Source organism: Danio aesculapii, chromosome 20 (assembly GCF_903798145.1).
Source record: "Danio aesculapii chromosome 20, fDanAes4.1, whole genome shotgun sequence".
NCBI classification, from domain to species: domain Eukaryota; kingdom Metazoa; phylum Chordata; class Actinopteri; order Cypriniformes; family Danionidae; genus Danio; species Danio aesculapii.
In genome coordinates, this window is record NC_079454.1 from 26398457 (window position 1) to 26412399 (window position 13943).

The 13943-nt window shown below is 36.0% G+C and overlaps 2 protein-coding genes across 2 annotated transcripts; both read left to right on the top strand.

Moving 5' to 3' along the window:
• Window positions 1–1944: 1944 nt before the first annotated feature.
• Window positions 1945–4644, top strand: ccn2a (cellular communication network factor 2a). Its single transcript, XM_056481578.1, has 5 exons — window positions 1945–2248; window positions 2408–2624; window positions 2717–2968; window positions 3125–3336; window positions 3446–4644. Exons 1-5 carry the CDS (start codon window positions 2189–2191, stop codon window positions 3740–3742), a joined length of 1038 nt encoding a protein of 345 aa, XP_056337553.1. The 5' UTR covers window positions 1945–2188; the 3' UTR covers window positions 3743–4644.
• A 2659-nt stretch (window positions 4645–7303) lies between these two features.
• Window positions 7304–13898, top strand: fam228a (family with sequence similarity 228 member A). Its single transcript, XM_056445298.1, has 9 exons — window positions 7304–7382; window positions 8085–8247; window positions 8686–8837; window positions 8929–9006; window positions 9078–9272; window positions 11931–12011; window positions 12096–12183; window positions 13003–13132; window positions 13636–13898. The coding sequence occupies exons 3-9, from the start codon at window positions 8769–8771 to the stop codon at window positions 13709–13711; spliced, it is 717 nt and encodes a 238-aa protein (XP_056301273.1). The 5' UTR covers window positions 7304–7382; window positions 8085–8247; window positions 8686–8768; the 3' UTR covers window positions 13712–13898.
• Window positions 13899–13943: the final 45 nt, after the last annotated feature.

The window sequence follows — 13943 nt, forward strand, 5'->3', positions numbered from 1 at the left end:
AGTTTAGCAGAGCTGAAAGTATTTATCTTTGCTTCATTGAGGCAGGAATGTAGCTCCAAGCACTAAAAGAGCTTAGCGCAGAGTATGAAGGTAAGAACACGATTCTTACATGCACCTTAGTTGCGCCACACACAGTTATGTTTATTCAGCTACCAGTCTGTGGGCACAGTCCATTCTGCTTGACCACAGAAAAACTTACATGGCCTAACACACGCAGAGCACATTGTTAATGAATGATAAAGATTCTCGCTTTTAACCAACCATTAAGTATGAGTATTAGCTCAATAAACTCCCAATTTGCTTTTTATTAATATTTATTAAGCTGGTAGTTGGGTTTGGGTACTGGGCAAGATTAGGAATGTCGATTAACATCATGCAGAATATGTACTTTATAAGTACTAATAAACAGACAATATCTTAATAATAATAAGCAGGAAATAAGCCACTAGTTAATAGTGAGAATTGGTCTCTATAATGTTACCAACCACCCCCCCCCCAACCTCCACCACACCAAAAAAAAAAAAAAAAAACGAATTGATTTGTTGATCTATATAAAGTTTAAGTATACTAATAACATGCATTAATATTCGAATTTTGTAGTAGATAGTCAATCATACTCATGATCATTACTGAAAGTGGGTGGAGGCTGGCAGTAGCTTTCAGCTAAGCTAGAATGAGAGGTTGCTGACAGACAAGTCACATTACAATCCTCAACACCGGTAACACTGTTTCCAGACTAGAAGGAAAGAGTGTGGACAAGAGAATGAGAGAAGCAGTCAGGGGTGAGCAACAAGAGAGCCTAGAGTGAAGATTCCCATATAAGGCAAGTCTTCCTCTGAGACTGCATGTAGTAACAGTATGTCTGCTGGCAGGAGGATAACATTCCTTCACCTCCCGTTTCTTCTCTGGGAGTTTTTCATTTCCGATTCGCTGGCTGGCAAGAGGCAGTGCTCCCTTTCATAAGAACGAGGAGGGGAGTCTGGGGATCCTTCTTTTTTTGTTGGAAAAAATATACAAACGCTAGTCTAGCCACTTTCCTGCTGGCCTTCTGTCTGTGCTCTGTCTGCTTTCTCAAGGAGAAAAATAGAATCATACCACACCTGCACTGTAAAGCACATGGCTGACTAAATGTTATTTAAATGTTATTTATATGAAAGTATTTAATTAAAGAAAAACATCATGGTTATTTATATATTCAGAATCTAGCATTATCAAATCAAAACATATGTAAGATGCGCAACAGTCTAAAAGTAGTAACATATCATCACATAGACTTATGAATATGCATTTAAAGATCTTTTACAAGTGTACAATGCACAATGTGACCTGAAAGTTGAAGGACAGTCCATCCAAATTATGTCATTACTTACAGTATTCCACACACATAAACCTAAATCGGTTTTACTTTATTTCTTCTATGTTGTTTTTGAACTATTCTTCCCCATATAGTGATAGTCAATACTGGAAACCTCTGATATTTACTGTATGGACAAAATATGTTCCACAAATGAAACAAAGATTTGTAAAGGACTTGGTAAATGATGACAGAATATTCATTTGCAATTTAGCTTTTTTTTTACCTTATGTTTATTAGGCCACTGATTATTGATTCGTTATCCTCAACAGCCAACCATCGCAGTTATTTGGAGAACACTGAAGGCCAGCAATATTAACTCAGAAAAACATGCCCCATCCATCTCTAAGACAAATTGCTTAAACTACCACCAAGCACTGCAAGATGATGCCAAAACTGCACTTTTATTTTGCTATGTGACAGCCCAGGAATGTAGGATGGCAGTGGGTGCGGGTGAAGCGGAGGGGGAGAGGGGAGTGGAGAGCGGAGGGGGGGCAGGAAACTAGGAAAGAATGCCAGGAATGCCCATGTTTATCCAGCGTTCCATTGAGGTGGAGGCAGTCCACCACAGCTCAGCGTGTATAAAGGTAGCTCAGCTGCTGCTAGAGAATCAGAACACTCCAAGTCCTCCAGAGAGAAGCAACAATCACTCGACTCGGCTCAGCCTAAACGTCTTACCAAAGCTAAACTCTAGCTTTCACTCAACACGATCAGGAGGAACTGGACTCAAAGACTACACAACGAGATCGACTTGATCAAATCTGAAGAGAAGACTTTGTAGGATCTCAAAAGAAGATTTTTCTTTTTGCTACAATCTTTAAAGAAGAAGTCATCATGTTTTCTGGAATGACTCAAAACGTGATTGCTCTGCTGTTCCTGACTTTCTTAAGATGGGTAAGTAGTTTTAATTATCTTAAGAATTACACAGCTATCTTATTTGACTGCATGTGGCAATATAGAATGTTATTAACTAGCATGATCAAGCTAGGGTTAAAATGGAGCTCTTTAGCAAATGTACAAACTCTCACAAGAACATTTTGTCTTATTCCTCAGGCTGTGGCTCAAGAGTGCAGTGGACAATGCCAGTGCCCTGAAGTGCCACCTCAGTGTTCACCTGGTGTAAGCCTAGTTCTGGACACCTGTGGGTGCTGCCGGGTGTGTGCCAAGCAGCTGGGCGAGCTCTGCACAGAACGAGATGTTTGCGACCCCCACAAAGGTCTTTACTGTGACTATGGCTCCCCAAGTAACCGTCGTATTGGTGTTTGCACAGGTGAGGATCTTGGCCGTTGAATTACATGTGTCAAATCTTTACTTGATGATCAGAGTCAGAATTGTAAACAATCTCCCATCTCCGTCCCACAGCCAGAGATGGTGCCACTTGTGTATTTGGTGGAATGGTGTACCGCAGTGGAGAGTCTTTCCAGAGCAGTTGTAAATACCAGTGCACGTGTCTGGATGGTGCTGTAGGTTGCGTGCCCCTCTGTGGAATGGACATCAGGCTCCCCAGCCCAGACTGCCCAATGCCCCGCAGGGTGAAAGTGCCTGGGAAGTGCTGCGAGGAGTGGGTGTGTGACTCCCCTCGTCAAAACACCTTTGTGGGATCAGCTTTGGCAGGTGAGCATTTCTCAATCTTAAAAGCCAAACTATGAAGGAAAAAATACTTCTAAAGAATGTATTCCGACAAAGTAATGGTCTCGATATTAAGAATAGGGGAATGACATCATGCTGTTGGATGGAATGTGTTGAGTAACATCCTATTGCTTCTTGTAGCTTACAGAGAGGAGGAGACATACGGTCCCGATCCCTCCATGATGAGAGAGAACTGCCTGGTTCAGACTACAGAATGGAGCGCATGCTCAAAGACCTGTGGCTTGGGAATCTCTACTCGTGTGACCAATGACAACCGTGAGTGCCGCCTTGAGAAGCAGTCTCGCCTTTGCATGGTCCGCCCTTGCGAATCACACCTGGAGGAGAAAATAAGGGTAAGGGGCTATCTACCAATAAAATAATAATGCCATGCCACAGCTTTAATCTTGCTTTCACGATGATGCCACAGAGCTTTATGGTTAACCTTATTTTTTATCTTTCCAGAAAGGGAAGAAGTGCATCCGCACACCACGGGTCTCCAAACCCATGAAATTTGAGATTTCTGGCTGTACCACTACCAAGTCTTACAGACCTAAGTTCTGCGGCGTTTGCACAGATGGACGCTGTTGCACTCCTCACAGAACCGCCACCTTGCCCATGGAGTTCAAGTGCCCCGATGGCCAAGTCATGAAGAAGCAGATGATGTTCATCAAGACCTGTGCATGCCACTACAACTGCCCTGGGGAGAACGACATCTTTGAATCCATGTACTACAAGAAGATGGTTGGCGACATGGCGTGAGAAGTCATGACCTGACAAGGAGTTCCATGCAGTGACTGTCCACTTGAATTGAACAGATATCCATCTCATATCTCAGCACAAATTACTTGTTTGTCTTTTTATGGTTTGTTGCTTTCATTTTACGTCTTTTGCGTGTATGTGTTTGCATCTTGTACATGGACTCTGGATTTCTATGCTGTATGTGTATTCATTTGTCATGGTGGATGTCTAAGACTAGGGGGTGGGGATCGTAAAAATGACCGGGCCCTGTTCGGACGCCCCTAAAAAACAATACTGCACTATAGTCCGATGCTGTTACGCCCAATGTCACTGATTGGCAGATGACGCCAAGCCCCTCCCCTAAACTGTGGTGAGCAGATTCAGATTCTGAGAGCAAAAATAGTAAGAAATGGATGGCAGCTTTAACCCCAGAAGCTAATCGCCTCACCAAGCTGAGAGAAGGCAGAAGAAAGAGACAAGAGAAACTGATGTGCTCTTATGTTTAGTTGACATTGTCAGCTCAGAGTTTGATTGAGCTGATCCAAGACATGAAGTTTGGCCAAGAACTATGAAGGTTAAAATAGCACTGAGTGTTTGACTTCGACTGTCTGGCCCCTCCTGTTGGGAAAGAGCCAGTACCCCTGTCAAAAAGACTGGATGAATTGTAGCTTCATTCTTTTTTATGACAATATCTATTTTTGAAAGCTGTAAATAATGTACATATTTTGTACAGCTTAAGTTAATTTAAATTGAAAGCATTTTGTCTTCTTATTTCCTTGCTTTATCATGTTTAATGATAGCTTCATGTGCTGACTTGACTGTTCTTGGTACAGCTTGTACAATATTTTATTGAGAAGTGTGACCAAAAAGTTACATGTTTTCACTTTTGTAGTTTGAAATAAAATATTATATTTTTATACAAACATTGCCATACTTTGAGTCATTTTTACCCTCATACTAAAAACAAAACAACTTCATACAGTACATCAGATATCAACCACACAATAATGGCACCATGCTTTCACAAAAGCCTCATGTTCACACTTAAATGCCATTTTTACATCCCCAGAGCGGACCACACAGCTGTATTGTGTGCGGTCCATCATACTCAAGACCACACACATAGTCCTGACACATGCACATTCAGAACATATACAATGATAATGGAAGAGCCAGAATTAAGTGCATACTAGAGAGTCTCATTTGTTGAAAATATTGACACATTAATGATATACATAACGTTAAAATGTTATTTTATGTTACGTTACCAAAGCTGTGCTGACTCGATCAAAACAAAATAACATTGTGGAAAAAGTTACAATTCAACAAGTCAATTCAAATACAACTCATATTTTTCTAGAATGCAAAATGCAATGTCCCCTTAAGTTAAATAATAGCATTTACTCGAGATAGAAATCTTTATTTGAAATCTAAATTGGCATTTGTACTCAATTTAATGCGTTCTTGCAATTTTGTATCGTTTTTGTTTTTCTTTAACACCATTAGTAGAGTATTTAATAGGTCAAACTCGTCTCAGACAAGCAAAAGTACACCGTTTACACAGCAAACGCATCATCGCACATAAGAGAACTTGTAAGCTTTATAGAACAAACAATACACTCAACAGTGTGTGTGAGACAAGAGGAAAACATATAGTCAAGTTCAGCGAAGAGCAGTGACTGATAGAACGAGGTAAAGGTAAAGTTTTTTTAAAGAAAAGACATGATTTAAACTTACTTAACTGTTTAAGGAATCAATTCCAAATCCATTGGTCTTTCTAAAAAAGCACATTTGCTAATGGACGTTAACAGACGGTGCAAGTACTCAAATGATGCAAACCGAGCGCCATCTAGTGCATCAAGTGTTTTAGTGAAATCTCCTGTGTACTCTGAATCGAAGTTCAAATGTGAAGTCCTCGCGACATCTGACACAGATTTATTTATTTATTTATTTATTTATTTATTTATTTATTTATTTATTTATTTATTGCTAAGGTAACAAGATTTCTGAAATACTTTTTGTTCATTCTCAGGATATAATTCTTGAGATCAACAATTAAATTCTTAATTCTTGACATTAGCATTCTTGATATCAGGATTGGATTGTTGATATCAAAATGCTGATTGTTGATATTAAGATTTACATTTCAACTAACAATGTTAATTCTTGATATCAACAATGATATTCAATTAAGCTACTGAATTTATTTGAATCAAAAATTATAATCTCGCCTAGTTACTAGTGGAAAAACAAATTCCTGAAATCAAAAATGTAGCTCTTGATATCAACAATTTAATTCCTGATATCAACAATGTCAAATTAAAAATCAAAACACACATAGTCCATATCATGCATTTCTTACTAGTAAAATATATATATATATATATATATATATATATATATATATATATATATATATATATATATATATATATATATATATATATATATATATATATATATATATATATATATATAAATTTGATATCAATAATTAGATAATTAGAACAACTACTAGTAAGAAAGTTCCAAATAATCTCTTACTATATTTCTTAGTTAGAGTTTTGTTTAGGATTGGGTAGTTAGTAAGGATTTAAGGAATAAGTTAGCTCATATCTTACCATAGAACTTTGTTGATGGATGCTGCACATGAAGTAAATGTCCACTGTAAAAGCAAATTAATAAAAATACATTTTATAAAGCATAAATCCAGTGAATATGATGATAAATAAAAAGAAAAGAAAAAGTCCAGGCCTTATCTCCGATTAATAAGGGTCTTAAATAATTCACAATGCAATATGCATGCTTATGAATATGACACATGTCTTATGTTATGCTATCTTAAAATGCACTTCCTTTGATTATTATAGCTACATATTATGCTTTGCTTACTAACTGTTTTTAACATCTTGACCTGTTTTGCAAATGGGAAAGTTCTGTTTTCACTGTAGCTATTGTGTAAGCCTGAGTGACACTTCATCTGTTAGGGAGCTAATTCCTCTTTAGTGGTGAGTTTTTCAATTGAGGAACATTTCTGTCAGTTTTTGAAGAATGCCAGTTTCACCTGTTCTACTGATGCTAATCTCAATAAGGCGCCTCATCAAATGGCAGAACATTTTGGTTGTGATTTGTGTCCATTAGAATTAATGCAATTAAGTCATATTCTTTTCACAATACATTGCAAAATAAACATGCACTGTTATTCAAGTCTAATATTTCTGTTATAAGGACAGAAAAAAAAATAGCATTTCTATAGCATATCAAAACAAACAAAACTGGTCAATAGCAGACCATATATTTTCAAGGTTTTCGAAATAATATTTTATTTTTAATATTGGAAATCTCCATCTACGTTCTATTGTAATGTTGGTAGTTTTTGATAGGCCTAAATTTGTGTTGTTTATAGGTGAAGGCAACGTTCAGCGAAAACATATACAGTAAAAAATATGGTATGATAATAAAGCATGGTGGATTCTGAACGTGGATGCGCGTGTCTGAAGAGCGCGTTCACAATTAATTCGGCTTTTTGAGAGACGTCACCTAGTAACGCACGGGGACGCGCAAAACATTCAACAGAAGAGTCGGCTGTTCACCGCATAACTTCGACAACGACGACGATTAGCATTAAATACTGTGTACGTGTACCCGCTGTTTCAATAAGGTAAAGTCCGTCATTAATTTACTTTGGTAGTGTACACGTTTGTCAGTTTTCTTTTATTTATTTCATGACAATAAAACATTTGAGAATAAATAGATCCATTTGAAAGCCTTATCTTGAAGCTGAAGTAACTTTTTGTTTTCGTAGTGATAACATTTTCTCTTTTTACTCTGTTTCTATTTTGACATTTAAAGGCTTAACTAGATTAATTAGGGTAACTAGGCAGGTTAGGGTAATTAGGGCAAGTTATTGTGTAACGATGGTTTGTTCTGTAGACTATCGGAAATATATAGCTTAAAGGGGATAATAATTTTGTCCTTAAAATGGTGTTTAAACAATTAAAAACTGATTTTATTCTAGATAAATAAAACAAATAAGACTTTCTCCAGAAGAAAAAATATTATCAGACATACTGTGAAAATTTCCTTGCTCTGTTAAACATCATTTGGGAAATATTTTAAAAAATAAAAAATAAATGAAAAAATGTAAAGGGGGCTAATAATTCTGACTTCATATATATATATATATATATATATATATATATATATATATATATATATATATATATATATATATATACTTGCCACTTGCCAACATATCACAAGTTATTATTTTATGATTCATTAGATCCATAAGCTGCAATGCTCTTTGCTTTTCAAAGCTGCCATCAAGAATACTCAAAATGCCATTTATTGTCTGTTCCAGATATTTCAGATGAAGTTTGGCTGGTCCTGCCAGGTGGAGTCTTTCAGCGCTGAGCAGTTCAGGACTTCATGCATGGATGCCTTTTCTTTCTTCTCAGCATGTAGCGTGTGGTGTCAGGCTGTTCGCTGTTGAAAACCCTGGACAATCAGACGCTGCACTTCAGGTTACACTGACTGAACTCAACTGCCCCATGATGTCACAGCCTCATATTTCATGACATGACAGAGAAAGTGTCAGAATTTCAGACATGTTTGTAATCCTTTTTAGATAATACCAATCTTTTAACTTCAGAAGAGTTAATAAATTAAATTAAATCAATATTAAGTAAAATAACCCTAACTTCCATTTGATATAAAGGCTTCACGGCAAAAAGACATACACAACTAAAAGCTTTTAAGTTAAAAATAAAAGTTTTAAAAAGTGTAAACTACCAACGGTTTAATGGTTAAACAACATCATTTTTATTATATTAAGAACAGAAATCAACAAGTAATTGTTATGTTTTGCATGAGAACATCATAACATGAGAACATCAAACTGTCATACTGTATATCTAAATGTACTGTATGCAAATGTCAGTGTTATTGCTTTGTGCCTGCAGTGTCTTCAAACAACGTTCATCAGTAAACTTGTCAGACAGGAATTTATTTTAAAAAGACCTTGAAGATCTGATCAACCAGCACAATGATGCATTCAAAGTCTATATGTGACAGTCAAAACACCCTTTCACTCAGATCCAAAAAACGACTACTGGTACATCAATACTTTCATTATAACACATTTAATACTATTTAAATAACACATTACACACTTTGCTCAACTCCCTTTTTTTGTTCGCATACAGGAACAGTTACGCCGTGAACAGCAAGAAGTGAATGCCATTACACAGCCATTGCTGGAGACTGAGGCTCGATTCATCAAGGTGATATTTTTAGGTAGCTATTAAGACTTGATTCTTTCTGTCACCCATGATTCATCTGTGTTTGTGTGCAGGATCTGGATCTGTACCTCACTCACAAAGACACACTGGACCTGAGGAAGCGCAAACTCCTCCATAAACGCTGGACTCAGAGTGTGTGGCAGCCGATTCAGCGGAGCATTCAGCAACACTTTATAGAGCATGGATATAATGAGATGCAGAAGATGAGGAGCATGCATGCACACTATATAGACTACTGTAATGCTAAGGTACTGTGTCACGGTTTATGGATCTGTGTGTCCCTCCTGTATGTTATGTGTCATGCCATGTGTGTTGTCGTGTGCTATGGTGTGTGTTTGTTTACCTTCTTGTGTTGACAGCGTGCTATAGAATCAGCTGATGTCATCAGCTGACTTAATCATCCTCCAGCTGAACCTCATTTGGCGGACTATATAATTCCCCTGTGGTTTGTTCTGGTTATCAGTCCGTTGTTGTTCTTGTTCCTGTCTGTTGTTCCCCAGTCTCTTTCACTGTCCTGTTGATGTCTTGGTTGTGGCCTGTGATTTTCTTTTGTTTTGATCATTCATATGTCCAGAACATCCAGTGGTATTCTGAGTTACATTCAGCAGTTCATTATATACTTGCATTTGGATCCTCTCTGTCTAAGTGGTGTGACATACTGTATATACACTCTCAGAAAAAAAGGTACGCGAGCTGTCACTGGGGTGGTACCTTTTCTAAAGGTACAAATTTGTACCTAAAAGGTCAATATTAATACCTTAAGGGAACATATTAGTACCTAAAAAGTACAAAAGTGTTCCTCTTAATTTTTTAGGTACTAATATATACTTTTGAGGTACCAATATGGACCCTTTAAGTACAAATGTGTACCTTCTGAAGAGGTACCTCCCCAGTGACAGCTCGCGTACCTTTATTTCTGAGAGTGTACTGTACTAGTTACTGTATTGTGACCCTGTATTCATTTACAGCAACTAGCATAATTATGCTGTTAAGTGTAGAAAAGGTTCAGTCAAAAATATATCTTACTAAAGCTTTTCATTTTAACTCTGAATTTGGAAATTTGCAAAGATTAAACAAAAAAGCAGTTAACAATATGAATATAGAGGTGTAAATATTATTTTTATTTCTTTGAGGGAAAAATGTAATAATTTGCTTTATTTGTTTATTGTATTGTAACAGGCCGTTGTTTTGTTATCTCTGATATATAACTATCAATAAAAATATAATATAATTATTATATAAATAGATTTAAAAGTGATGGCATTTTTTGTTTATTTCCTTTTTTTAAGACAGTTCTCTAAAAAATATTCTGTTTATTTTTTATATAATTAAAACAATATTAAATACAAATATTTCAATATTTTTTATTAATATATTTCTATAAAATATGTCAAAGTTATATTCTAATACATAATTGGCTGAACAAATACAAAAAAAATTACAAATTTATAAAAATGATTATAATGTATTTGGGGTTGAAATGTAAAAAACCAAAAAGCTTCACAAAAAGAGAGTATTTAAGCTGCTTATTTAAAATGCCTTAAAACACAGTGCACATTATGAGAGTGCATTACTAGTGTTCTAATTATAGGTGGGCATAGATAATTTTTTTAAATCTAGATTAATCTAGATTAAAATGGCTCATTTGAATTCTGCTGAAGGCATTCAGAATATGTGTGCTACCCAAATAATAAATCTTTGAGAACGGGTTTCTCGAGACAGGTGGCGCATTAGACCAGGGCCTCATCTCCTGTTTCCAAAATGCATCACCAACTGCTTGAGAAACTGTTCTTCTATGATAATTGGGGATGAAAATAAATTATGTTCAAAAAGATGTACTTGTGTTTACTGTTTATTCAGTTAAACATGAATGTTGAACTGTAGGCCTACATAAGTTCATACTTGCTTTTGATGTACGTACATAAAGAAAATGCTGCTTCTCAATGCCAAGTTCACAGAGCCCTGATGGTGTGTCAAACATTGAGTATGTTTATATGGGCAACAATACTTTAATACGATTTTAATATGATTAAAACAATACTCTGATTAAGAGTTTACCATGTAAACAGCGATTTTTGATTACCTTAATGCGACTAAAGTCATAACTGAACAGAATATGGAATTAAGAGATGTGGAGTATGCATATATTAGTGGCATTACTGAAGTAAACATTGCAATCAAACAATTACTGTCATGTAGGACTTTTCGCCATATTTTCCGACAAGATCCAAGACACAGGAGGCTGTCAGTAAAGGACCACACACTAAACACGCACACACACCACGAAATGCGGAAGTTTTTGTTCTTTCCGTTTGGCGAGCGTTATTAAATTCCGTAACACTCTCACCAGTCCTTGCTCCTTATTTGCGTCTAATACCCCCGTTTGTTACGACGGCATGAATGAAATGTTCATGAGTTAAAGTGAAACTGCCGAGTCAGGCTTCCTGCTGATTTGATTCAGAAAGGCACTTGTTTGTCAGACGGCTCACCGGTCAGGTATACATTCGCGCTAAAATATCAAGGTGAAAGTCTTCATAGCTTGCGTAGAATAGACCCAGTTCCCAACCCAACTTTGAGAATAGATTAACGGCGATATTTTTTTTTATCGCACGATATGAGTCTCGCGTTAACGCCAATAACGGCCCAGTACTAGTTCTAATATTTAGTTATTTTCAGTTAAGATAGCTTGGACATGCAATTTAGTCTTAGATCAGCCTTTTCCGTGAAACCAGATATTTGATATTAGTAATATTTGAACCAGAAATTTGCAGATTATTATAGTAAGCAAATTTCAAATGTTAGGCTTATTGTTGTCATTTAACTAAATACCATGTCGATAAACAATGTCTAATTAATGGTAAATTAAAATGAAATGATTGAAATCTCTTGTTTATTATATGTTTTAGGGTTTTGTGTTTCTAGAGAGTTATGATCCTCTAGAGTACAACCCATTCCTACACTATTTTAGCACACCACAATATCACAAAGTGAGTCATGTTATCTTCGTTGTATTATTAATATAATTACGCACTCATTTGATTAAATATTAAATGAGTTTTTTTTGTGTGCAGATTTCCACTCCAGCATTGGAGGATCCTCTGTCACTTCATTCCCGAACAAGGATTAAAGAAAAGGCGGCAATACTTCGCTGTCAAACAGGTGCTGCTAATTAACAATTCATTTTACATAAAGTATCTGCCGTTAATCATGACTAGCACTGCATCTTAATTCGTATACCCGCCATCCTAAATAATGTAGTATTTAAAAATAAGGTTGTGTGTACCAAATCATAGTATATTCTAATGAATATTCCAGAGCTACCAGGATGGTCTACTATTTCCGGTAGAAATCCGAAGTGCAAATCCAATCTGTGTGTACTCTAACAGCTAATCTTGACATTCGCTTAGAACTACAAACATTGGTCAAAAAAGTGTTAATACATGCACAAGATCTACAGTTAATTGAAGAGGCTTAGTTAAAGATGTTTGAATGATTATTAATTCAAATCTAACCTAATAGAAAATATTTATTATTTCATGTTTTCTGCATTATATTTCATCTGTAGCAACATTGTGAACTGTTATATAGACGAATTTGGTCATCAACTTCTGAATACATATTTATTAAGATTTAAAAGTAAGCTTTATATAAAACACCCACAAATGAACGATTAACATGCTGCTACATTTCCAATTTGGTAGATTTTAATAGGTACATTTAGATATATTAAGTACATTTACTATAAAAGAAATGTGGATGGTGTGAAAAGATAATTGACAGAATGGTCAATTAATGAGGAAGTAGTATGTCCCAAAGTTTGCAGTTTTATCTTTACAAAAACAAAAATCCCATGAGGTACTTATAGGATGTAATATAAGTGAACTAGGATGCAGCATAGGTCATTACTGTGAGATTTGAACGAAGTTTCAGGTGAACAGAATGTATTTTCTTTGACATTTAACCTCCATGCTACTGAAGGTCACATATATCAGCGCCAGCAGGTGGAGGAGATTCTCCAGAGTCCACCTGATTCCCAGCAGAGCTTCAAACAGGCCAAAACCTCCAGAGATTCAGGCTCACTGAGACTTTGGGAAGACTGCAGATCAAGGTAAACACTTCAGGTTCACCGTGGAGCTGCTTTTGTGTCAGTTTGGCTCCATTTACACCTGGTATTAAGATTTTTTTAATCAATCTGATAAGTTGACAGTGCTGAAATTCTTTCGTTGGAAATGTTTTGAATCCAATTTCAATCACTTCCAGAGTGATTGAAAGTTCATAAATAAAAAAAATATAATCACTCTTTCTGCCAACTGAACCAATATGTGGTTGTTACGGGATGTGTAGTGAGAAAACTAAAAACTAATACTGTATAAGGTATGTCTTTTAAGACAGTTATAAATGAACTGTCTGGTTTGTAAACCTTTCACTTGGAAGTAAAAATCCATATATGCAAGGAAAACAAATCTAATTAGTTTACAACTTAAGTTATGCATAACACAATGATGCAGGGAAAAAGTATTGAACACATGAAGAAAGGGAGCTGTAGAAAGGCAGTGAAAGCCCAAGTTTCTAGAGCTTTATTGCTAGTAACACTAGGGTCTTTTATTGCAGAAGCAGAGGGACGACACATGCGACTCCAGCAGAGAGTCGAGGCTTTCACCGTCAGTGTTGTTCCTCTTATGCCTGACGACAACATTTGGTAGGGCCTTTTATCATTAGTTTACTGCGAATGGTGCTTATATCAATAAAGTGCAATAATTAATTAGGTTTACTGTATGTAATGCGTGTTTGAACAGCACCTATTAAATTCTGCATTGTAATTAAATATTGTCAATTAAAATGCAAATAAATGTGGATGTGAAACAGAAAATAAAACAAACAAAACAAATAACTTAAGAAACCAGAACTTTTGTGGTAAG

Excerpts from the sequence above, each read along its gene's own strand:
- ccn2a (XM_056481578.1), top strand. The coding sequence starts at position 2,189 with ATGTTTTCTGGAATGACTCAAAACGTGATTGCTCTGCTGTTCCTGACT. Across the intron at positions 2,625-2,716 it reads TCGTATTGGTGTTTGCACAG|CCAGAGATGGTGCCACTTGT; the intron begins GTGAGGATCTTG and ends TCCGTCCCACAG. Across the intron at positions 3,337-3,445 it reads ACCTGGAGGAGAAAATAAGG|AAAGGGAAGAAGTGCATCCG; the intron begins GTAAGGGGCTAT and ends TTATCTTTCCAG.
- fam228a (XM_056445298.1), top strand. The coding sequence starts at position 8,769 with ATGATGCATTCAAAGTCTATATGTGACAGTCAAAACACCCTTTCACTC. Across the intron at positions 9,007-9,077 it reads CTGAGGCTCGATTCATCAAG|GATCTGGATCTGTACCTCAC; the intron begins GTGATATTTTTA and ends GTTTGTGTGCAG. Across the intron at positions 13,133-13,635 it reads TGGGAAGACTGCAGATCAAG|AAGCAGAGGGACGACACATG; the intron begins GTAAACACTTCA and ends CTTTTATTGCAG.